Source organism: Panthera onca, chromosome X, assembly GCF_046562875.1.
Source record: "Panthera onca isolate mPanOnc1 chromosome X, mPanOnc1 haplotype 2, whole genome shotgun sequence".
In the NCBI taxonomy this organism is placed as follows: domain Eukaryota; kingdom Metazoa; phylum Chordata; class Mammalia; order Carnivora; family Felidae; genus Panthera; species Panthera onca.
In genome coordinates, this window is record NC_138357.1 from 72,673,231 (window position 1) to 72,697,417 (window position 24,187).

Genomic DNA, 24,187 nt, shown 5'->3' on the forward strand with positions numbered 1-24,187 from the left:
TATGCATGATATGATCTCAGCCTTTTTATACTTATTGAGGCCTGATTTGTGACCTAGTATGTGATCTATTCTGGAGAATTTCCCATGTGCATTTGAAAAGTATGTGTATTCTGCTGCTTTAGGATGGAATGTTCTGTTAAATCCATCTGTTCAAGGGTGTCATTCAGAGACATTGTTTCCTTGATTTTCTGCTTAGATGATCTGTCTGTTGATATATGGGGGGCATCAACAAACACTACTATTACTATATTACTATCAATGAGCTTCTTTATGTTTGTTATTAACTATTTTCTGTATTTGGGTTCTCTCAAGTTGGGGCATTAATATTTACAACTGTTAAATTAATATTTACAATTTATCCATCTTTTTAATGGATAGATCCCTTTATTATGATATACCGCCCTTCATATCATTACATTCTTTAGTTTAAAATCCAGTTTGTCTGATATAAGTATTGCTACTCTGGCTTTCTTTTGATGTTAATTAGCATGATAAATGATTCTCCATTCCCTCACTTTCTTTTTTATTTTTGTTTTAATCTTTCATTTGTCTTTTATTATCTTTAGCAACTAGGCAATACATATTCCTTTTAGAAATTAGAGATAAACAGAATGGGGAAAATCACTTGAATTTCTACTATCTTCTGGAGAAAGCCACTGTGAATTTTTTAATATAAATACTCTAGACACTTTTCTATGTGTATGTAACTCTTACTTAACACTTCACAATATAACTTGAACAGTGTTTCCTGGTCACTATATAAGTAACAAAACAGATCTGTTTTCATATTTTTCATGGTTCTGCATAATATTCCATGGAATGGATAACATATTCAACAAATGTCCATTGATGGATATTTGGGAAGATTCTAAGGTTTTGCTAGTGTAATCAATGCCCACATGAATACACACATAGACACATACATATATCTATATATTTATATATCTATACCCATCATTATGATAAGTGACTAATGAAATTTATTTAGAAAAAGTTCAATTGCTTCTTCTCATCCTTTTGGCTAAGATCAATTGTAGAAAAAGTTCCTAGATACACATTTACTGGATCCAAGAATGTGGATATTTTGACAGAAGCACTCTTAACCAAAGAGATAAAAGCTGGTAAATGGCCTATTAATAAAAATAGGTGGCTAAAGAGGGGAATCATGAAAATATTATGTATATTATTACATACATATGTATACACACAGTTATACAGACATATACACATATATAATATATACACATATCTTAAGCATTTTATTTTTACTTTAAAAATATAAATGCATATCCATTCACTAATTTAGATCAAATTTTAGATTTCATTTTTGGACTACAGAATATATTGTTCTTGTTGACAATGAGACCCATGATTAAAGTTCCATGTAATCTTTCTTGGATAACTGACATTCTTAATGAAATGTATAGGCTTTTTAGTTTCTCCCCCTTTTTTTTAAGATGGAGCAAGAACTGAAAAAATGTATACTCCTCTTCCAATCTTTTACTCCTAATTTGATAATTTTATGTGTGTGATGTGTCTTTGTAATCAATCTATCCAAAGCATTCAAATTAGTTTTCCTTGAAACATCTTTTTCTTTTACATAATACTGAATAAATAACATAATTAGACAACAAGTACAATTGGCATAGAAGTATTTAAAAAAAACACTGACTCTTATTGAGCAGAAAATTCAAAATGTCAAGAGCAGATCAAAGAGTAGTCTACTGGTATAAAGGACTCAAAGGATCCTGGCCAGCAGTGTATTTTATAGAGAGAATAGAGGGTCAGTTTATCTAATACTTTAGTTATTTTAGGGTTGGTTGAGAGGGTTTATACTAAACTGCCTTCCAATAAAGTACAATTGACTTGTCCTCTATTCAGCAATATATGAGAGTGCTTGTCTCCTTCCACGCTAGTTCTCAAACTTCAGTGGCCATAAGAATCACTTGCATAGCTTTTTAAAAATGCAGATTCTTGGGGCGCCTGGGTGGCTCAGTCGGTTGAGCGGCCGACATCGGCTCAGGTCATGATCTCGCGGTCCGTGGGTTCAGGCCCCGCGTCGGGCTCTGTGCTGACAGCTCAGAGCCTGGAGCCTGTTTCGGATTCTGTGTGTCCCTCTCTCTGACCTTCCCCCGTTCATGCTCTGTCTCTCTCTGTCTCAAAAATAAATAAACGTTAAAAAAAATTAAAAAAAAATGCAGATTCTTGACATATCATTCTTTTTTTGTTGTTTTTTTTTTAGCTGTGAGATATGTTCATTTATTTATTTTTAAATTTATTTATTTAAAGTCAAGTTAGTTAACATACAGTGTATTATTGGTTTCAGTAACAGAACCTAGTGATTCATTACTCATATAACACCCAGTGCTCATCCCAACAAGTAGACTCCTTAATGTCCACACCCAGTTAGCTCATCTCACCACCCACCTCCCCTCCAGCAACTCTGTTTATTTTCTGTATTGGAGAGTCTCTTATGGTTTGCCTCTCTCTCAGTTTTTCTCTTATTTTTCCTTCCCATTCCTTATGTTCATCTGTTTTGTTTCTTAAATTCCACATATGAGTGAAATTATATTTCTTGTACTCTGCCTTATTTTTCTTTTTAAAAAAATTTTTTTAATGTGTATTTATTTTTAAGAGAGAGACAGAGAGAGAGTGTGTGAGCGAGCAGGGAAGAGCAAAGAGAGAGGGAGATACAGAATCCAAAGCAGGCTCCTGATGCCACAAAGCCTGATGCTGGGCTCGATCCTGCAAACTGCAAGATCATGACCTGAGCCGAAGTCAGAAACCCAGCCAACTGAGCTACCCAGGCGTCCCTCTGCCTGACTTATTTCACTCAGCATCATATACTCTAATTCTATCCATGTTATTTCAAATGGAAACATTTCATTCTTTTTGATCATTGAGTAATATTCCAACAATCTGGCTATTGTTGATAGTGATGTTATAAACATTGGGGTGCATGTGTCTCTTGAAATGAGCATTTTTATATCCTTTGGATAAATACCTAGTAGTGCAATTGCTGGGTTGTAGGTTAGTTCTATTTTTAATTTTTGTAGGAACTTTCATACTGTATTCCAGAGTGGATGCACCAGTTTCTGTTCCCACCAACAGTGCAAAAGTGTTCCCCATTCTCCACATCCTTGCCAACATCTGTTGTTTCTGGAGTTGTTAACTTTAGCCACTCTGACCAGTGTGAGGTGGTATCTCATTGTGGTTTTGATTTCTATTTCACTGCCGATAAGAGATGTTGAGCATCTTTTCATGTGCCTGTTAGCCATCTGGATGTCTTCTTTGGAAAAGTGTCTACTCATCTCTTCTACCCATTTCTTCATTGGATTATTTGTTTTTTGGGTGTTGAGATTGATAAATTCTTTGGATTTTGGATACCAACTCTTTATCTGATATGTCATTTGCAAATATTTTCTCCCATTCCATTGGTTGCCTCTTAGTTTTGTTGATTGTTTCCTTCACTCTGCAGAAGCTTTCCATCTTGATGAGGTCCCAGTAATTAATTTTGTTTTTATTTCCCTTGCCTCTGGAGACACATCTAGTAAGAAGCTGCATAGCTGAGGTCAAAGAAGTTGCTGCCTTTTTTCTCCTGTAGGATTTTGATGGTTTCCTATCTCACATTTAGGTCTTTCATTCATTTTGAATTTATTTTTCTGTATGCCACCACATCACTTTCAATCTGTAGGTGTCTTTAGCTCTACAATGAGTCTTTTATAGGCAGAATATAGATGAGTCTTGTTTTTTTTTAAAGTTTATTTACTTATTTTGAGAGAGAGAGAGAGACAGAGAGCATGAGTGGGGGAGGGGTGGAGAAAGAGGGAGAGAGATAATCCCAAGCAGGCTCTGTTCTGTCAGTGCAGAGCCTGATGAGGGGCTTGAACTCATGAACTGTGAGATCATGACCTGAGCTGAAATTAAGAGTTGGACATTTAACTGACTGAGCCACCCAAGTGTCCAAACCTTGTTGGTTTTATCCATTTTATCCATTCTGATACCCAAAGTCTTTTGATTGGAGAATTTAGTCCATTTACATTCACAGTAATTATCAATAGATATGTATTTAGTGCCATTTTATTACATACTTTGTTATTGTTTCTGGATATTTTCTCTATTCTTTTCTGTTTTTTGTGCTTTTGTTGTTTCTTTTCCATGCAAAGTGTCCCCTTTAATATTTCTTGCAGGGCTGATATAGTGGTTAAACTCCCTTTAGTTTTTGTTTATCTGGGAAACTATCTCTCCTTCTATTCTGAATGACAGGCTTGCTGGATAACGTATTCTTACCTGCATAGTTTTCCCATTCAGCATGACCTAGTCAATGGCTTTGAGGATGTGCTTTCCTTGTATGATCCGCTGTACACTCCTTTCTCTCTCTGTGTGACCAGGGATCCCTACTCTCTACTGCAACCATGATTTGCTTCTCCCCAAACCACATCTCTATACTTCCTACAGTCCATGATGTGGCCTCTTCTCTCCCTCTAGTAGTGAAGTTTGTTCTGTCAGTTCTCAGATTTATTTCTTGTGTATTCAGAATGACTTGATATTTATGTCTCTGTGTTCAAGGAATGAGGCAAGCCTAGGGTCCTCCTCCTACTCCATCTTCTGAATTCTTTTTTTATTCAAGTATAATTAGCATACAGAATTATAACATTATCAGGTATACAATATAAAGATTCAACAATTCTATATATTACTCAGTGTTCATCAAGATAAGTGTACTTCTGGAGACAGGAAGATGGCAGTAATGTAGGAGGACCCTAGGCTCACCTTGCCCCATGAATCCAACTAGATAATTATTAAATCATCCGCCACACCACAGAAATCAATCTGAAGACTGACAGGACAAACTCTACAACTAAAAGGAGAGAAGGGGCCACATCAAAAAAGGCAAGAAGTGCACAGATATGGTTTAGGGGAGAAACATTTCCTGGCTGCTGCAGAGGGGACAGAGCCATGTTACAGAGAAGGGTGAGAGGGGCACAGAGGGGAATGCACAAGGAGAATGTTTTCCTAACGCCATTGGCTTGCAAAACAATAGGGACTGAATTTTATGAATTCTTGCACCATTGGGGCTAAAAGCCTGGAATTTAAAAGGGAGCAGGCTTGACTGAGATAGAGCCTAGAGAGTACCACAATGCTCTTGAAGAAAGTTAGGCAGACAAACCAGGGCCATACAGCATTAAAAAGTGATCTCAGGGGCGCCTGGGTGGCGCAGTCGGTTAAGCGTCCGACTTCAGCCAGGTCACGATCTCGCGGTCCGTGAGTTCGAGCCCCGCATCAGGCTCTGGGCTGATGGCTCGGAGCCTGGAGCCTGTTTCCAATTCTGTGTCTCCCTCTCTCTCTGCCCCTCCCCCGTTCATGCTCTGTCTCTCTCTGTCCCAAAAATAAATAAAAAACGTTGAAAAAAAAAAAAAGTGATCTCAAGGGCACACATTTGGGAGATTATTTGCTCTGCTCAGAGTGAGTCCCTGAGAGACAGCATTCATGCAGACAGTACTCCAGATACAAAGGAGCTAGCCAGCAACATTTCCCTCCCCCACCCCTTAGAATAGACACAGAACCACCTCCGGGAAGTAGTACAGTGTAGACATGGGCTGCCTAACTTGCTTACACTAAGTTCCATCCTACCGCTATGGTGGAACTGCCCTTCTCAGTCACACTTACTTTAGTCACCATGTGGTAGGCCCCACGACCAGAAGACCAGCATAAACTCCTGCCCATACCACATGTCTCCACCAGAGAGTTTTTCAGGGCCTCAATTCTGGTGAACGTGGTGACATGTCTCATTTAGCAAGCAGACCAGAGCATACCTAGTTAAAACTCACCACATGTAGGCCAGGGATGAAACACTTCCCACAGCAGGCAAGGAGAGCCTCTGCAGATGACTAGCCTGAAGGACAGAGCAGCCAGAACATAACAGGAGAGCAAGCAGAGCACAGAGTGGAGACACTCCCTGAGGTGCTAAGCCATGGACATTATATGACTTCTTCATAAGAAGGTTACTTTCAGGAGAAAGAGACACAACTTGCTTTCCTAAAACACAGAAGGAGGCAAAGATGTAGAAAAAATGAGAAGAAAGAGGAATTTATCCCAAATGAAAAAACAAGATAAGGCTAAAGTCAGGTACCTAAGCAAAAGAGATGTAAGCAAAATTCTTGATAGAGAATTTAAAGCAATGAACATACGGTACTCACTGGGCTTGAGAAAAGAACTGAAGACATCAGTGAGACCTTACCACAGAGATAAAAGAGTTTAAAAGAATCAGAGATGAAGAATGCAATAAACAAGATTAGAAACATGCTTGATGCAATGAACAGCAGGTTGGAAGAAGCAGAAGAATGAATTAATGAGCTAGAAGACAATGTAATGGAGGCAATGAAGCTGAAAAAGACAAAGAATAATTATGTAAAATGAGAATAGACTTAGAGAACTCACTGATTTCATCCAACAGAATAATATTTGTATTACAGGAGTCACATAAGCAGATGAGAGAGAAAGGGACAGAAAATTTATTTGAAGAAATAATAGCTAAAAACATCCCTAATGTTTGGAAAGAACCAAACATCCAGATGTAGGAAGTACAGAGAACTGGCATCAAAATCAACAAAAGCAGGGTACGTGGATGGCTCAGTTGGTTGGATATCCAACTCTTGATTTCATTTCAAGCCATGATCCCACGGTTTGTGAGATTGAGCCCTGTGTTGAGATCTATGTTGATAACGCATCATATTACAGGAGTCCCAGAAGAAGAAAGAGAAAGGGGGCAGAAAATTTATTTCAGGTAATAATAGCTGAAGACTTCCTTAAGTTGGGGGAGGAAACAGACATCCAGATTCACAAGGCACAGAATACTCCCTTCAAAATCAACAAAAGCAGACCCACATAAAGACATGTAATAATTTAATTTGAAAAATATACTGATTAAGAAAAAAAATTTAAAGCAGCAAGACAATAGAAGTGAGCAACTTACAAGAGAAAACCCAAAAGACTAGCAGATTTTTCAACAGAAATTTTGTGAGTCAGAAGGGAGTGGCATGATTTATTCAACGTTTTGAATGGGAAAAATCTACAGCCAAGAATACTCTATCCAGCAAAGCTATCATTCAGAATAGAAGAAGATATAGTTTCTCAGGCAAATAGAAACTAAAAGAGTCCATGACCACTAAACCAGGCATGCAAGAAATATTAAAGGGGACTCTTTGAGTGGAAAGGAGAGACCAAAAATGAGAACATGAAGGTATGAAACACAAAAGCAGTAAAATGAATATTTCTGTAAAAATCAGTCAAGGAACTCAAACACAAAAAGGATATAAAATATAATAACATATACCTAAAATGTGCTGATGAGAGGAGAAAAGAATTGGTTCGAACATAAATGACCATCAACTTAACATAGGCTTCTATAAGCAGAAGAGGTTATATATAAACCTAATAGAAACCATATATCAAAAACCACTTAATAAACATGCAAAGAAGAGAAAGAAATCCAAATATTTCACTAAATAAAATCAGTAAAACATAAAAGAGAGAAAGACAAGAAAAGATCAGAGAAAATACCCCAAAACTAAAAAATAAGTGATAAAGTGGTAATAAATACATATCTATCAATAATTACCTTGAATGTAAATGGACTAAAAATTCTAATCAAAAGACATAGGGCTCAGAATGACTAAAAACAAGACTCATTGTATATTGTCTACAAGAAATTCATTTAAGACTGAAAGACACCATTAGAGTGAAATGTGGAGATGGAAAATTATCTATCATGAGAATAGATGTCAAAAGAAAGCTAGAGTAGAAATACTTATATTGGACAAACTAGACTTCAAAACAAACAATGAAACAAGAGAGAAAGAAAGGAAGTATATAATAATAAAGGGGGCATTCCAACAAGAAGATATAGTAATTATAAATACTTACTTACCCAACATGTGAGCACCCAAATACATAAAACAATAAAGAACATAAAGGAACCCATTGATAATCATACATTAATAGTAGGGGACTTTGACACCCCACTTACATCAATGAACAGATCATCTAAACTCAAAATCAATAAGGAGAGATCTGGGAAGATGGTGGCATAGGAGGACGTCTTTTTTGTTGTATCAACGTGGATGGAACTGGAGAGTGTTATGCTAAGTGAAATAAGTCATACAGAGAAAGACAGATACCACATGTTTTCACTCTTATGTGGATCCTGAGAAACTTAACAGAAGACCAGGGGGGAGGGGAAGGGAAAAAAAAAGAGAGGGAGGGAGCCAAACCATAAGAGACTCTTAAAAACTGAGAATAAACTGAGGGTTGATGTGGGGTGGGAGGGAGAGTAAAGTGGGTGATGGGCATTGAGGAAGGCACCTGTTGGGATGAGCACTGGGTGTTGTATGGAAACCAATTTGACAATAAATTTCATATTAAAAAAAAGAAAGAAAATCAATAAGGAAACAATGGCTTTGAATGACACACTGTACCAGATGACTTAACAAATATATTCAGAACATTCCATCCTAAAACATCACAATACACATTCTTTTCAAGTGCACATGGAACATTCTCCAGAACAGATTGCACATTAGGCCACAGAACAGGACTCAACAAATTCAAGCACAATGAAGACATACCATGCACCTTTTCTGGCCACATCACTATGAAACTAGAAATGAACCACACACACACACACACACACACACACACACACAAACTGGAAAGACCACAAATATATGGAGCTATATAATATGCTACTAAACAAAGCATGGATCAACCAGAAATCAAAGAAGAAATAAAAAATACATGAAAACAAATGAAAATAAAAACACAACAGCCCCAAACACTTGGAATGCAGCAAAAGTGGTTCTATGAGGGAAACTTATAGCAATAAAGACTGACCTCAAGGAGCAAGAAAAAGCTCAAATAGACAACTAATCTTACACCTAAAGGATCTGCAAAAAGAATAACACAGAATGAAAGAAATAATAAATATTAGAGAAGAAATAAGTGATATAGAAACTATGAAAAAATAGAACAGATCAATGAAACCAGGAGCTGGTTCTATGAAAAGATCAACATAATTGATAAACTTCTATCAAGATGGATCAAAAAGAAAAGAAAAAGGACCCCAAATATATAAAATTACAGATGAGAGAGGAGAAATAAGAAACAATGCACAGAAATACAAACAATTATAAGAGAATACTATGAAACACTATATGCCAACAAATTGGACAACCTGGAAGAAATGGATAAATTCCTAGAAACATAAACTACTAAAACTGAAACAGGAAGAAATAATAGAAAACTTGAACAGACCAATAACCATCAAAGAAATTGAGTCATTAATAAAAACAAAACAAAAACTCCCAACAAGCAAAAGTCCATGGTCAGATGCTTCACAGGCAAATTTTACCAAGCACGTGAAGAAGATTTAATACCTATGCCTCTTAAACTATTTCAGAAAATAGAAAAGGAAGGAAAACTTCCAAATTCATTCTATGAGGCAAGCATTATCCTGATACCAAAACCAGATAAAGATACCACAAAAAAAGAGAACTACAAGCCCATTTCCCTGATGAACAGAGATGCAAAAATCCTCAGTAAAACACTAGAAAGTCCATCCAACATTACATTAAAAAAATCATTCTTCACAATCAAATGGGATTTTTTCCTTGGTTGCATGGGTAGTTCAATATTCCTGAATCAATCCACTTGATACATCACATTAATAAAAGAAATAGCCATATGATTATTTCAGTAGACAACAGAAAAAGAATTTGGCAAAGTTACAACATCCATTCATGATAAAAACCCTCAACAAAGTGCCTTTAGAGGGAACATAGCTAAACATAATAAGTGCTATATATGAAAAACCCACAGCTAACATCATCCTTAATCAAGAAAAACTGAGAGCTATATCCCTAAGCTCAGGAAAAAGACAAGGATATATGCTCTCACCACCTTTAGTGAACATACTACTGGAAGTCCTAGCCATAGCAGTCAGACAAGAAGTAACAAGAGGCATCAAAATCAGCAAGGAAGAAATAAAAATTTCACTATTTGCAGATGATATGATACTCTACATAAAAACCTCAAAGATTTCACCAAAAAGCTGCTAGAACTGATAAACAAACTCAGTAATTCATAGGATACAAAATCAATGTACAGAATTCTGTTGCATTACTATACACCAATTATGAAGCAGAAGAAAAAGAAATCAAGGAATCAATCCCATTTATAATTGCACCCAAAACCATAAGATACCTAGGAATAAACTTAACCAAAGAGGTAAAAGATCTGTTCTCTGAAAACCATAAAACACTGATGAAAGAAATTGAAGATGACAAAAAGAAATGGAAAGACACTCTATGCTCATGGATTGGAAAAAGAAATATTGTTAAAATATTTATGGCACCCAAGGGAATCTACACATTGAATGCAATCTGTATGAAAATACCAACAGTATTTTTCATACAGGTAGAAAAAAAAATCCTAAAATTTTCATAGAACCATAAAAAACCCTTAAAGAGCCAAAGCAATCTTGAAAAAGAAAAGCAAAGCTGGAGTTACCACAATTTCGGAGTTCCAGTTATATTACAGAGCTGTAGTAATCAAAACAGTATGGTACTGGCACAAAAATAGACACATAGATCAATGGAACAGAATAAAATCCTAGAAATGAACCCACACCAAATGGTCAATTAATCTTTGACAAAGCAAGAAAGAATATTCAAAGGGAAAAAGAATGTCTCTTTAACAAATGGTGTTGGGAAAACTGGACAGCAACATGCAAAAAAATGAAACTTGAACATTTTCTTACAGAATATACAAAAAATATACTCAAAATTGATTAAAGACCTAAATGTGAGTCATGACACCATTAAAATCCTTGAAGAAAACACAGGCAGTAACTTCTTTGACATTGTCCATAGCAACTTTTTTCTACCTATGTCTCCTGAGAGAAAGGTAACAAAAACAAAAATAAACTATTGGGACTGCATCAAAATAGAAAGCTTCTGCAACAGTGAAGGAAACAATCAACAAAAACCAATAGGCAACGTATGGAATGGGGGAAGGTAATTTGCAAATGAAATATCTGATAAAGGTTAGTATCCAAAATATATGAAGAACTTATTCAAATCAAAACCCCCCAAATAATGCAGTAAAAATGGGCAGAAGACACGAATAGACATTTTTCCAAGGAAGACATCCAGATGACCAACAGACAGTTGCTCAACATCACTGATCATCAGGGAACTTCAAATCAAAACTATAATGAGACATCACCTCTCACCTGTCAGAATAGCTAAAATCAACAACACAAAAAACAGCAGGTGTTGGAGGGGATTTGGAGAAAGGAGAACCCTCTTACATTATTGATGGGAATGCAAACTTGTGCAAACACTCTGGAAAGCAGTATGGAGGTTCCTCAAAAAAGTTAAAAATAGAACTACCCTATGATCCACAAATCCTACTACTAGCTATTTATCAAAGAATACAAAAATGCTAATTCAAAGGGATACATGTACCCCAAAGTTTATAGCAGCATTATCCACAATAGCAAAATTATGGAAACAGCCCAAATGTTCACCAACTGATGAATGGATAAAGATGTAGCATATATATAAAATGGAATATACTCAGCCATAAAAAAGAATGAACTCTTGCTATTAGCAAGGACATGGATGGAACTTGAGCTTAGGATCCTAAGTGAAATAAATCATTTAGAGAAAGACAAATATCATATGATTTCATTCATATGTGGAATTTAAGAAACAAAACAAAGGAGCAAAGGGAACAAAGAGAGAGAGAGGCAAATCAAGAAACACACTCTTAACTATGGAGAACAAACTGATGGTAACCAGAAAGGAGGTGGGGGTGGGGATCGGTTAAACAGTTGATGGGGATTAAGGAGTGCACTTGTTATGAGAGCATCAGGTGATGTATGTAAGTGCTGAATCACTATATTATACACCTGAAACTAATATCACACTGCATGTTAGATTAAATAAAATCTAAATAAAAGGTAAGTGTACTCCTAATCCCCTTTATCTGTTTCAACCATCTTCTACCCACCTCCCCTCTGCCAACCACATTTGTTCTCTATATTTAAGTGTCTGTTCTTTTTGCCTTTTTTTCTTTGTATGATTGTTTTGTTTCTTAAATTCCACATGAGTAAAATCATAAAGTATTTATCTTTCTCTGACTTCTTTCGTTTAGTATTATACCCTCTAGATCCATCCATGTTGTTATAACAACATGGATATATTTCATTTTTTTTTGCCAAATAATATTTCATTATATATATGTATCTATATCATACCCATATCCATATCCATATCTATCTATCTAATCTCACATCTTTTTAATCTATTCATCCATCAATGGACACTTGGGTTGCTTCCATAGTTTGGCTTTTGTAAATAATGCTGCAATAAACACAGGGGTGCATATATCTTTTTGAATTACTGTTTTCATTTTGTTTGGGTAAATACTCAGCAGTGGAATTACTGGATCATATATTTCTATTTTTAATTTCACGAGTAATCTCTATACTATTTTCGCAGTGGTTGTGCCAATATGAATTCCCTCAAACAGTGAATAAGATTTCCTTTTTCTCAGGGCACCTGGGTGGCTCAATCACTTGGGCGTCTGACTCCAGCTCAGGTCATGACCTTGTGGTTCACAAGTTCAAGCTCCGCTTTGGGCTCTGTGCTGACAGCTCAGAGCCTGGAGCCTATTTCAGATTCTGTGTCTCCCTTTCTCTCTGCCCCTTCCCTGCTTGCACTCTGTCTGTCTCTCTCAAAAATAAATAAAACATTAAAAAAATTGAAACACACGATTTCCTTTTTCTCCAAATCCTTGTCAACATTTTGTGTGTTTTTTATTTTAGCTATTCTGACAGTATAAAGTGATATTTCATTGTAGTTTTAATTTGCAATTCCCTGATGATTAGTGTTGTTCAGCATCTTTTCATGTGTGTTGGCTATCCATATGTCTTCTTTGGTAAAATGTTTATTCAGCTCCTCTGCTCATTTAAATTAGATTACTTATTTTTTGTCATTGAGTTGTATAAGGTCTATATATATTTTAGATATTAATCTTTTATTGGACATATTGTTTGCAAATATTGTCTTCCATTCAGGATGTTGCCTTTTTATTTTATTGAAGGTTTCTTTCACTATGCAAAAGTTTTTTATTTTGTAATAGTCCCAGTATTTTAATTTAACTTTTATTTCCCTTATCAGAGGAGACATCTAGAAAATGTTTCTATGGTTGATGTCAAAGAAATTACTTCCTATGTTTTCTTCAAGAATTTTATAATTTCAGGTCTCATATTTAGATCTTTAATCCATTTTCTTTTGGGTATGGTGTAAGAAATTGTTCCAGTTTCATGCTTTTGCATGTAGCTGTCCAGTTTTCTGAACACCACTTGTTGAAGAGACTGCCTTTCTTCCACTGTATACTCTTCCCTCCTTTGTCGTAGATTAATAGACCATTAAAGCTTGAGTTTATTTCTCTCTATTCTGTCATTGATCTATGTGTCTATTCTTGTGCCAGTACCGTACTGTTTTGATTACTACAGCTATGTAGTGTATCTTGAAATCTGGAATTGTGGTAGTGTATCTTGAAATCTGGGATTGTAATGCCTCCAGCTTTGTTATTCTTTCTCAAGAGTGTCTCAGCTATTTGAGGTATTTTGTAATTCCATCAAAATTTTAGGATTACTTGTTCTAGTTCTATGAAAAATGTTCTTTGTATTTTGATAGTGATTGCATTGAATGTGTAGATTACTTTGGGCAGTATGGACATTTTAATAACTCTGTTTCTTCCAATCCATGAACATGGAATAACTTCCCATCTATTTGTGTTATCTTCAATTTTTTCACCAATGTTTCATAGGTTTTGGAGCACAGGTTTTTTCACCTCCGTGGTTAAGTTTATTCCTAGGTACTTTATTAATGTTGGTACAAATATAAATGGCATGGTCTTCTTAATTACTCTGTTTCTTCATTGTTCATCTATAGAATTGCAACAGATTTCTGTATGTTGATTTTGTATCTTGCATACTGATTCATTTATTGGTTGTAACAGGATTCGGTGGAGTCTTTCAGGTTTTCTATATATAGTATCATGTCTTTTGTAAACAGCAAAAGTTTTACTACTTCTTTGCCAATTTAGATGCCTTTTATTTCTTTTTATTGTCTGATTGCTATGAATAGCACCTCAGTACTACGTTGAAGAAGAATGGTGAAAATGGACGTCCTTGTCTTGTTCCTAATCTTAGAGGAAAAGCTCTCAGTTTTTCCCCTCTGAGTATGATGTTAGCTGTGGTTTTTTCATATATGGCCTTTATTATGTTGAGGTATGTTTCCTCTAAACCTACTTTGTTGAGAGTTTTTAATCATGAATAGATGTTGTACTTTGTCAAAAGCTTTTTCTACATCAATTTTGATTTTTATCTTTTCTGTAGTTAATGTGATGTATCACATTGATAGATTTATGAATACTGAACCATACTTGCATCTCTGGAGTAAATCCCACTTGATTGTAGTGAATGAGTTTTGGTATGTGTTGTTGTATTTGGTTTGTTAATATATTGTTGAAGATTTTTGTGTCTGTGTTCATTAGAGTATTGGCCTGTAGGTTTTTCTTTCTTTGTTTTTTTTTTTTTTTTTGTAGTGTCTTTTCTGGTTTTGGTATCAGGATAATGCTGCCTTCATATGATTAATTTGGAAGATTTCCCTTCTCTTCTATTTTTGGGAATAGTTTGAGAACAATAGGTAGTAACTGTTCTTTAAATATTTGGCAGAATTTACCTGTGAAGCACGTTGGTCCTGGCCTTTTGTTTGTTGGGAGTTGTTTTTTTGTTTGTTTGTTTGGGTTTTGAGTAAGTCAATCTCATTGCTAGAAATCAGTCTATTCAAATTTTATAACTCTTCCTGTTTCAGTTTTTGAAGGTTATATGTTTCCAGGAATTTATCCATTTCTTCTAGGTTGTACAGTTTGTTGGCATAGGATTTTTCATAATATTCTCTTACAATTTGCATTTTTCTAGTATTGGTTGTTATTTGTCTTTCATTTCTGATTTCATTTATTTAAGTCATTTCTCTCTCTCTCTCTCTCTCTCTCTCTGTCTTTTTTCATTTAGAGAGAGATGGGGAGGGGCAGAGGGAAATGGAGAGAGAGAATATTAAGCAGACTCCATGCCCAGCACAAAGCCCAATGTGGGGCTCGATGTCACAACTGTGAGATCATGACCTGAGCCAAAATCAAGAGTTGGATGTTTAACTGACTGAGTCACCCAGGTGCCACCCTCTCTGTCTCTCTGATAAGTCTGACTAAAGGTTTATCAATTCTGTTGATCTTTTCAGAGAATGAGTTCCTGGTTTCAATGATCTGTCTTATTGGTTTTTCAGTCTCCATTTCATTTACTTCTGCTCTAATGTTTATTATTTCCTTCCTTCTACTGACTTTGGATTTAATTGTTTTTATTTTTCTAGCTCCTTTAGGTGTAAGGTTAGGTTGGTTATTTGAGATTTTTCTTGCTTCTTGATGTAGGCCTATATTCCAATAATCTTTCCTCTCAGAACAGCTTTTGCTGCATCCCAAAGATTTTGGATCATTGTGTTTTCATTTTCATCTGACTTTATGTATTTTTTTATTTCCTCAATTTCTTGGTTGACACACTCATTGTTAACAAGTATGTTATTTACCCTCCATGTATTTGTGTTTTTTCTAGATATTTTGTGATTGATTTGAGTTTCATTGTGCTGTGGTCAGAAAAGATGCATGGTATGACTTTTACCTTTTTAAACTTATTGAGTCTTGTTTTGTGGCCTAACATGTGATCTATTCTGGAAAATGTTTGGGATGTGCACTTGAAAAGAATGTGTATTCCACTGTTTTAGGTAGGTATGTTCTATTAGGTCCATCAGGTCCAGTGTGTCATTGAAAGCCATTGTTTCCTTGTTAATTTTCTGTTTGGATGATCTATCCATTGATATAAGTGGGGTGTTAATGTCTCATACTATTATTGTATTACTGTCAGTTTGTATACATCTATCAATAGTTGCTTTTTATATTTAGGAAGTCCTATATTGGGTGCATAAATTTTTACAATTGTTATATCCTCTTGTTGGATTGCTCTCTATCATATAGTATTCTTCTTTCTCTCTTGTTACAATCTTGTAAGTCTGTTTTGTCTGATAGAAGTATTGGTGTCTGAGTTTCCTTTTTGCTTCCATTTGCATGACAAATGTTTTCCATCCCTCTACTTTCAATCTGCGAGAGTCTTTAGGTCTGAAATGAGTCTCATTCAGGCAGCATTGCTTTTTTATCCATTGAGTCATCTGATGTCTTTTGATTGGAGCATTTAGTCCATTTATATTCAAAGTAATTATTAATAGGCATATACTTATTGCCATTTTGTTACTTGTTTTATGTGGGGTTTTTTAAGTTCCTTTCTGTTCCTTTTTTCTCTTTCTCTTCATGGTTTGATGGCTTTATTTGGTGATATGATTGGATTCCTTTATTTATTCATTTTTTTGTATCTATTATAGGTTTTTGATTTGTGGGTACCATTAGATTCATATATAACATCTTATGAATATAGTAGTCTATATTAAGTTCATAGTCACTTAAGTTTAAAACCATTCTAAACCTCCAGTCTTTTTTTATTCTTTCTCTGCAACATTTTACCCTGCATCTCCTCTGTTTTTTCCTGTCTCAGAAATGGCAGTTCTACTACTTTAGTACCTTAAGTCTAAAACTGTGGGGTCATCCTTGGCTCTTCTTTTTCATACCACTTTTCTAATCAATCTGATGATTCTGTCAGCTATTCTTTTGAAATGTATTCAGAATCTGACCACTTTCTAACCACTTACATTGTCCCCACTCTGGTATAAACCAACATTATCTATTTCCTGGATTATTGGTATACTCCCCTAATAGGTATTTCTGCTTCTGCTCTTTCTCCCTACATCTATTTTCTTATTTATTTTTTATTAAGTTATTTTTTAATTCCAGTATAGTTAACATGCAATGTTATATTTGTCTCAGTTATAGAATATAGTGATTCCAAAAATCTATACATCACCCTGTGTTCATCATGGCAAGTACCCTCCTTAATCCCCATCACCTATTTCGCCCATCCCATCACCTGCCTTCCCTCTATCACTTTGTTTTCTATAGTCTATTTCTTAGTTTGTCTCTCTCTTTTTCTCCTTTACTCATTTATTCCTTAAATTTCACATGAGTGAAATCATATGGTATTTATCTTTCTCTAACTTATTTCAGTTAGCATTATACACTATAGCTCCATCTATGTCATTGAAAATATCAAGATTTCATTCTTTTTTATTATCATGTGTGTTTGCGTGTGTGTGTGTGTGTGACACATGCACACACCAGATATTTTTTATACATTCATCAGTTGATGCACACTTGAACAGTTGACATATCTTGGCTGTTGTGAATAATGCTGCCATAAACAGGGCTGCATGTATCCCTTTAAATTAGTGTTCTTGTATTCTTTGGGTAAATACCCAGTAGTGGGATTACTGGATCATAGGGTAGTTCTATTTTTAACTTTTTGAGGAACCTCCATACTGTTTTCCACAGTGGCTGCACTGGTTTGAATTTCCATCAACAGTCCCTTCAGCCATTTTCAATACAGTAGACAGAGAGATTCTGTTGAAACAGAGGTCAGATCTTGCCAATCCTCCATTCAAAAATCCTCCAATCGTTCCCTATGTTACACAGTGTAAAAGCCAAAGTCCTTACCTTGTCTTACAAGGGTCTATATTTGACTTTGCTAATTGATCTCATCTCCTTCCTTCTCTTTCTTGCTCACTCTGTTCCCAGCCACACTGATCTTTCTAGAAAATACCAGAAGTTTTTCTGCTTCAGAGCATTTGTATACACTATTTCTTCTCTCCCTTTCCTCCTCAAAATATTATATGCAGGGCCCACACCTTCATTTCATCAAGTCTCTTCACAAATATTACCTTATTAGTGGGACCTTCCCTGATCACTTTACAGCATACACCATCACCTTCTCTCCCTTTTACACTGCTATATTTCTCTCCTTACCATTTACTACCACCAATGTTGTTTATTGCCCATCTTTTTACAGTGTAAGTTAAACTCTTTGAGGGCATTAAGAAATATGTATTAAGAGTCTACTATGGGATCACCTGGGTGACTCAGCTGAGTGTCCAACTTCAGCTCAGGTCATGATCTTGCGGTTTGTGAGTTTGAGCCCCGTGTTGGGCTCTGTGCTGACAGCTCAGAGCCTAGAGCCTGCTTTAGATTGTGTGTCTCCCACTCTCTCTCTGCCCAGACATTGCTCGCACTCTGTCTCTCTCTCAAAAATAAATAAACATTAAAGAAAAACTTAGAAAAAAAGGGTTTACTATGTACCAGGTCCTTTCCTAAGCCATGGGGATATAAAAGTGAACAAAACAGATAATACCACTATCCTTCTGGCATTTCCAATCTAGAATTATATAAGGTGCTATATTTTCTCAGGAAATATTTGATAAATGCATTGAATAAATATAGCATTCACTCAATGGAGTAATAGGAATGGTTCAAAAGTAAAGGATGTTTGGATTGGTTCCCCACTCTACAAGAAATTGGATCACCCACCCCATGTAAAGAAATGGTTCTGTAGCTTCCCAGGTAAAAGGTTAGAAATTTATTCAAATCCCACGACCTCCAGACATTCTATATTCCTAACTCTAAGGGCTCTTGGATTCCTCCTAGGTATACTTTTTAAATAAAAAAATATCTGGTATTATATGAGAAATATGGCATCAATACAAAGGGACTGGAATCTAGTGACTATCAGACCAGGAGGAAATGAGATAAGGAGTGATACAAATTAATAATAGAAGTTTCAGCCTTGTCTAGAGACAAAAATACTTTGTATCAAAACAGAATAAACACTGTAAAGAACAAGCAGAGATGCTGGTAACTAGATCCAGATAAAGTGGTTTGGGAGAGAGGAGGAAGTGGCCTTCTTTAAGAGAAAACTTAGTAGGCCAGAGGAAGAGGTAAATGTTAGAATCTATTAGATTTCCCACTTGGAGAAGGGAAGAATATGCCCACTGCATAAGGTGATATTGCTCTTACAACCTCTTCCTTCTCCTCCTTAACAACCAGGGAATATGAAAGATTTAGTGGTTCTAGAAGTAGCCTCAGGAGGAGTCAAAGATAGAAAAACCTACATGCATCAAAGGGGTGAGATGATTAGGAGAGGAAAGGAACAATAATTCTCAGTTTGCAGCTTCCACATAGCCTTCTGAAGACTTCCAGGAAATTGGCTGTAAGCAGTGTGTGAAAAATGGGTGCCTTTTACTTCATGGACTGCATTTCCTAGGCTTGAACTTAGTCATCAATTATATGTAAAATGTCTGCTCTCGAGAATGGCCCCACTGGTCCAGTTCTCCATTTGAGGGCTCAATAATGCTGCCACTTCCAGAGACTAGAATGTCCCACTTATCTAATTTTTCTGACTCTCCTGTTTAATTACAGAGTCCTTGTTCTGAGTCCTTTTCAGACTTCATTTAGTTCTACTTCTTGTTCCTACTGACAAATTCCTGGCTCCATTTCTTCAATAGTTCATGCCTTCTGGAATTGCTTCCATCATTGGCCCTTACTCACATTGACAATGTCAGCTCAAAAATCTCATTTTAATCTTTATATAGTCATATTGTTTTGTAACATGCCACTCCCCCACCGGCATATATCTTTGGCAGATGTAGACAGATACATGCTGTCTTTAAATCCAGATGGTTTTGCAGCAGTCCAGAGCTCTGCCTTCTACAAATTCCTGTGACGAAGAGGTACATTCTGTCATTTGACAGAGTGATGTTGAAACGGAGCAATTCAATGACCCAGCGTAGGAGCTAGTGCAACATTTTGTTATGCCCCACAAAATGTATTGATAGTTAACTCAAATCTGTTGTAACTCAAATCAGTAAGAAGGGTTTTAATGGCACATCATAACCTAGCTGAAGGGGAAATCAATATCATCAACTTACATTAAAACACCAACAATTTGCCAGACACTAGGCTAGAGTCTCGAGTTATACAAAGAGAAATGAACCCCTGCCCTCAAGGAGTTTACAGATGAGTTCTAAAAGCTCTAGTTCACATTTGAGCATGGTAGCTGATACCAACATTGACATAATGACCATTGGAATTAACACATCATGTAAGTGCCACCGTGACATTCTGTCAATTGGAAGAATAGGATTGAATACTCTTGGTGGCCTTAGTAGATATGGGGTGTCTCCAGGAGAGATGAGGTCCTTATGGAGGGTGATCATGAGAGATATAAATGCTACCATGGCTCTCACATATACTGTGAAATGACTGAAAATATCTGGGATTGGAAGAAAGAGGATCCTTATAAAATCAGCTTTATATCAAGTTTATCAACTGATTCATATATTAGGCTGGAAAAAAATCTTCTGTGACCCAGATAGACTTACCATCTGCTCCTTCACTGCTTTTGCTTCTTTTATTACGGCGAACACGCCTGCTTTCCTCTTCAGAGTATGATTTTTCTTCAGGGAAGAAGAAATTCAGAAGGGCCACCTACAAAAAAAAAAAGTAAATGAGTAAAAGGTTGACTCTAGTCAACCATAGCCAACATAAAAAACTGGCTTTCTGTAGACAGTCTACCTTCACCTTAAATTCACTGTGTCTAAAGCTTGAGCCCATCTTCTCCACTATATAAATCCTTTTACTTTTGGTGCATTATACCAATCATTCCAACTATGAAATTTTGGTCAATCTCTGAATCCCCTCTCTACAAATACCTAATAAGTGATCCTTCAAGTCCCACTTCTCCACATATTTCTAGGGTTTAGAGAGCCCAGTCACAAATTTCTAACTTCTCTCACATATTATACTGATGTCTGTCCAGAATTAGACTTAAGTTTGCTCCCCCCTCTTGGACTTCAATATTATCCATCCATGACATTTCCACATTCTGATTTGTGATGAACTTTTGGTTTGTTCTTAGAATGCTGTGCATCCAATTATGATTGGATAGTATGAGTTATGTCCACATTCTTCTGGGATTTAGTCATGACAAAGCACACAATTATTCTGTCCCTTTCCAAGGCTCCTACAGGACTCCTACAGCACTCATGGTCTATAAGACTCATTTGGGTACTTAGTCCTCTACTGCCTTATGATGATCTTTCATAATAATACAATGTTTCATATGTGAATGGGCCTGGTTTCACTAACAATAGTCATAGCTTAAATATATACTTGTTTAAGTCAATCATAATCTTTTAACACGAATGCTTCTTTGTGGTTAAAAAAATGTGATTGAGGTAAACCATGGACAGAGTAGTAGGTTTCAGAGTGATTCTAATCCTGACTCTGCCATTTATAGCTGTGTAACCTTGGGCAAGTTACTTAAATTTTAATTTTCTCATCTGTAAATTGGGATAATAATAGTGCTTTGCTCATAAAGTAGTTGTAGGGTTAGTACAGTACCCAGCATTTAATATACATTCAATAAATGCTAGCTATTACTATTATTAAAATTAATCTTCACAATACACTGATTATTTTGAGAGTTAAAAAAGAAGAAACAAATCTGCATTTTCACCCTAGTGTCAGTTCAAAAAAGAATTAAAAAATCCTCATATCTCCTGCATCTCTGATTAACTGGAAAAAGAATGGGTAAGACTTAAAAAGGCCCTAACATTCTATACAAACTTTTTTCAAAATCCTGTGGTTTACTGTTTACATAGAACAATTACATCAAACAGCCTTACCACACATAGTTCGTGTCTTGAAGAATACATTCATGTATTAAATATAAAATTAATAAATGAATATATAATTTCCAAATTGCCATTGGGTTGTATTTAAAAATATTTAGGTTGAACTATTTGAAACTGCCATTGTTTTGTATCCAAAATGCTTGAATATCAGCAATTTCACACAGTTCAACTGAGCAGTATTCTTAAATCACTTGATTGGAATTTAAAATGGATTTTCCCATAGAATAAACATAATAAAGTCTGGCTAGGTTTCCAGAAAGCCCATAGACAGTTAACTGACAATTTAAATAAGCTATCACACATCGCTTCTCAGCCTTTTGGCTAAGATCAAGTGTAAATAAGCTATCACACAACTAATAATATAAACCCAAACTGCTATTTACAATGAAATCTCAATCATTTCCAACTCTAGAAGAACAAGTGATTCTGGATAGAAGATTTTTCTTGATAACTTTGCTGAAATTTCAGCTATTTGGATAGAAATTAGTCTATAATCTATGATTTAACCGAGGGTTTACTGAAAATGTAGTAGACTGTAAATGGCCCCAGTCCACTATGGTTTTAAGTTAAAAAAACATTACACCCATTTAGCCCATCCCCCCACCTCCTCTCTAGCAACCCCCAATTTGTTTTCTATATTTAAGAGTCTCTTATGGTTTCCCTCCCTATTTTTATCTTATTTTTCCTCCCCTTCCCTTATGTTTGTCTGTTGTATTTCCTTCACACCTGTCAGAATGGCTAAAATTAACAACTCAGGAAACAACAAATGTTGATGAGGATATGGAGAAAGGGGAACACTTTTGCACTGCTGGTGGGAATACAAACTGGTGCAGCCACTGTGGAAAACAGTATAGAGATTCCTCAAAAAATTAAAAATATAGGTAGCCTATGACCCAGAAATTGCACCACTAAGTATTTATACAAAGGATACAAAAATGCTGATTCAAAGGGACCCATACAACCCAATGTTTATAGCAGCACTATCAACAATAGCCAAATTATGGTAAAAGCCCAAATGTCCACTGACTGATGAATGGATAAAGAAGATATGGTGTGTGTATATGTGTATGTATATATATATATATATATATATATATATATATATATATATATATATATATTAGAATATTACTTGGCAGTCAAAAAGAACGAAATCTTGCTATTTGCAACAACTTGGATAGAACTAGAACATATTATGCTAACTGAAATAAGTCACTCAGAGAAAGACAAATAGCATGTGACTTCACCCATTTGTGAAATATAAGAAACAAAATTGATGGGGGCACCTAGGTGGCTCCATTGGTTAAGTGACTGACTTCAGCTCAGGTCATGATCTCACAGTTCATGGGTTTGAGCCCCACATTGGGGTCTTTGCTGTCAGCAAGATGCTGGCTTCAGATCCTCTGTCTCCCTCCCTCTGCTCCTCTCCCCCACCACACCCTCTCACTCTCTCTCAAAAATAAACATTAAAAAAATTAGAAACCAAACAGATGAACATAGGGGAAGGGAAGGAAAAATGAGATAAAAACATACAGGGAGGCAAAGCATAAGAGACTGTTAGATACAGAGAACAAACTGAGGGTTGCTGGAGGGGTGTTGGGTGGGGGGACTGGCTAAATAGATGATGGGCATTAAGGATGGCACTTGTAGAGATGAGTACTAGGTGCTATATGTAAATGATGAATTGCTAAATTCTACTCCTGAAACCAATATCACACTATATATTAACTTGGATTTAAATTAAAAATAAAATAAAATTTTAAAATTTGCATATTAAATTACAGAGCAATACATGCTTTGTTAGACAGAAGTATATAGTTCTCTGAGAGCAAGAAAAAAAAAAACATCTAATATAGACTAGGAGTGAACAAGATGTCTTGGAGGAGGTGCTACCTCTGAGTCCTGAAGGATGTTGAAGATTCAGTGGTGAATGGGAAGGCAAAAAGGAATTCCAGGCATAGAGAGCATTGTTTAGAGGTTCAGAGGAAAGAGAATGGCAGTTTTTGAAAATACAAGTACCTTAGAATAAGTGGTAGGAGGTGGGAGCAATGGCAAAAAATGAGCCAAGAGACATTCAATAAGGGCCAGATCATGATAAGGAATTTAGGCTTTATCCTGAAGCAAGGGGATCCTCTGAAGGTTTTACCTTGGCAAATTTTTGTACCTTATGAAAATCTGAGCTATAATTTATATATAGCAAAATGTACACATTTTAGGCATACAGTTTGAGGAGTTTTGAAAAATATACACACCTTTGTAACCATCATCAAAATCAAGGTATAGTACATTTCTATCACCCCAGAAATTTCCCTTGTGCCCCTTCCAGTCACTCTTCAGGTCTATCTCCTAATCCAGGAAACCACTCTTTTGACTTC

General features: G+C 35.8%; 1 protein-coding gene across 5 annotated transcripts in view; it reads right to left on the reverse strand.

The window, feature by feature from the left end:
• The window catches only part of EDA (ectodysplasin A), a 415,885-nt gene that overhangs the window by 121,913 nt on the left and 269,785 nt on the right, over positions 1-24,187 (reverse strand). For all 5 annotated transcript variants that reach the window (XM_081794023.1, XM_081794025.1, XM_081794024.1 and 2 more), the window contains exon 2: positions 20,499-20,604. In XM_081794023.1, the coding sequence (XP_081650149.1) occupies positions 20,499-20,604 (106 nt within the window). The remainder of the gene's footprint in view (positions 1-20,498; positions 20,605-24,187) is intronic.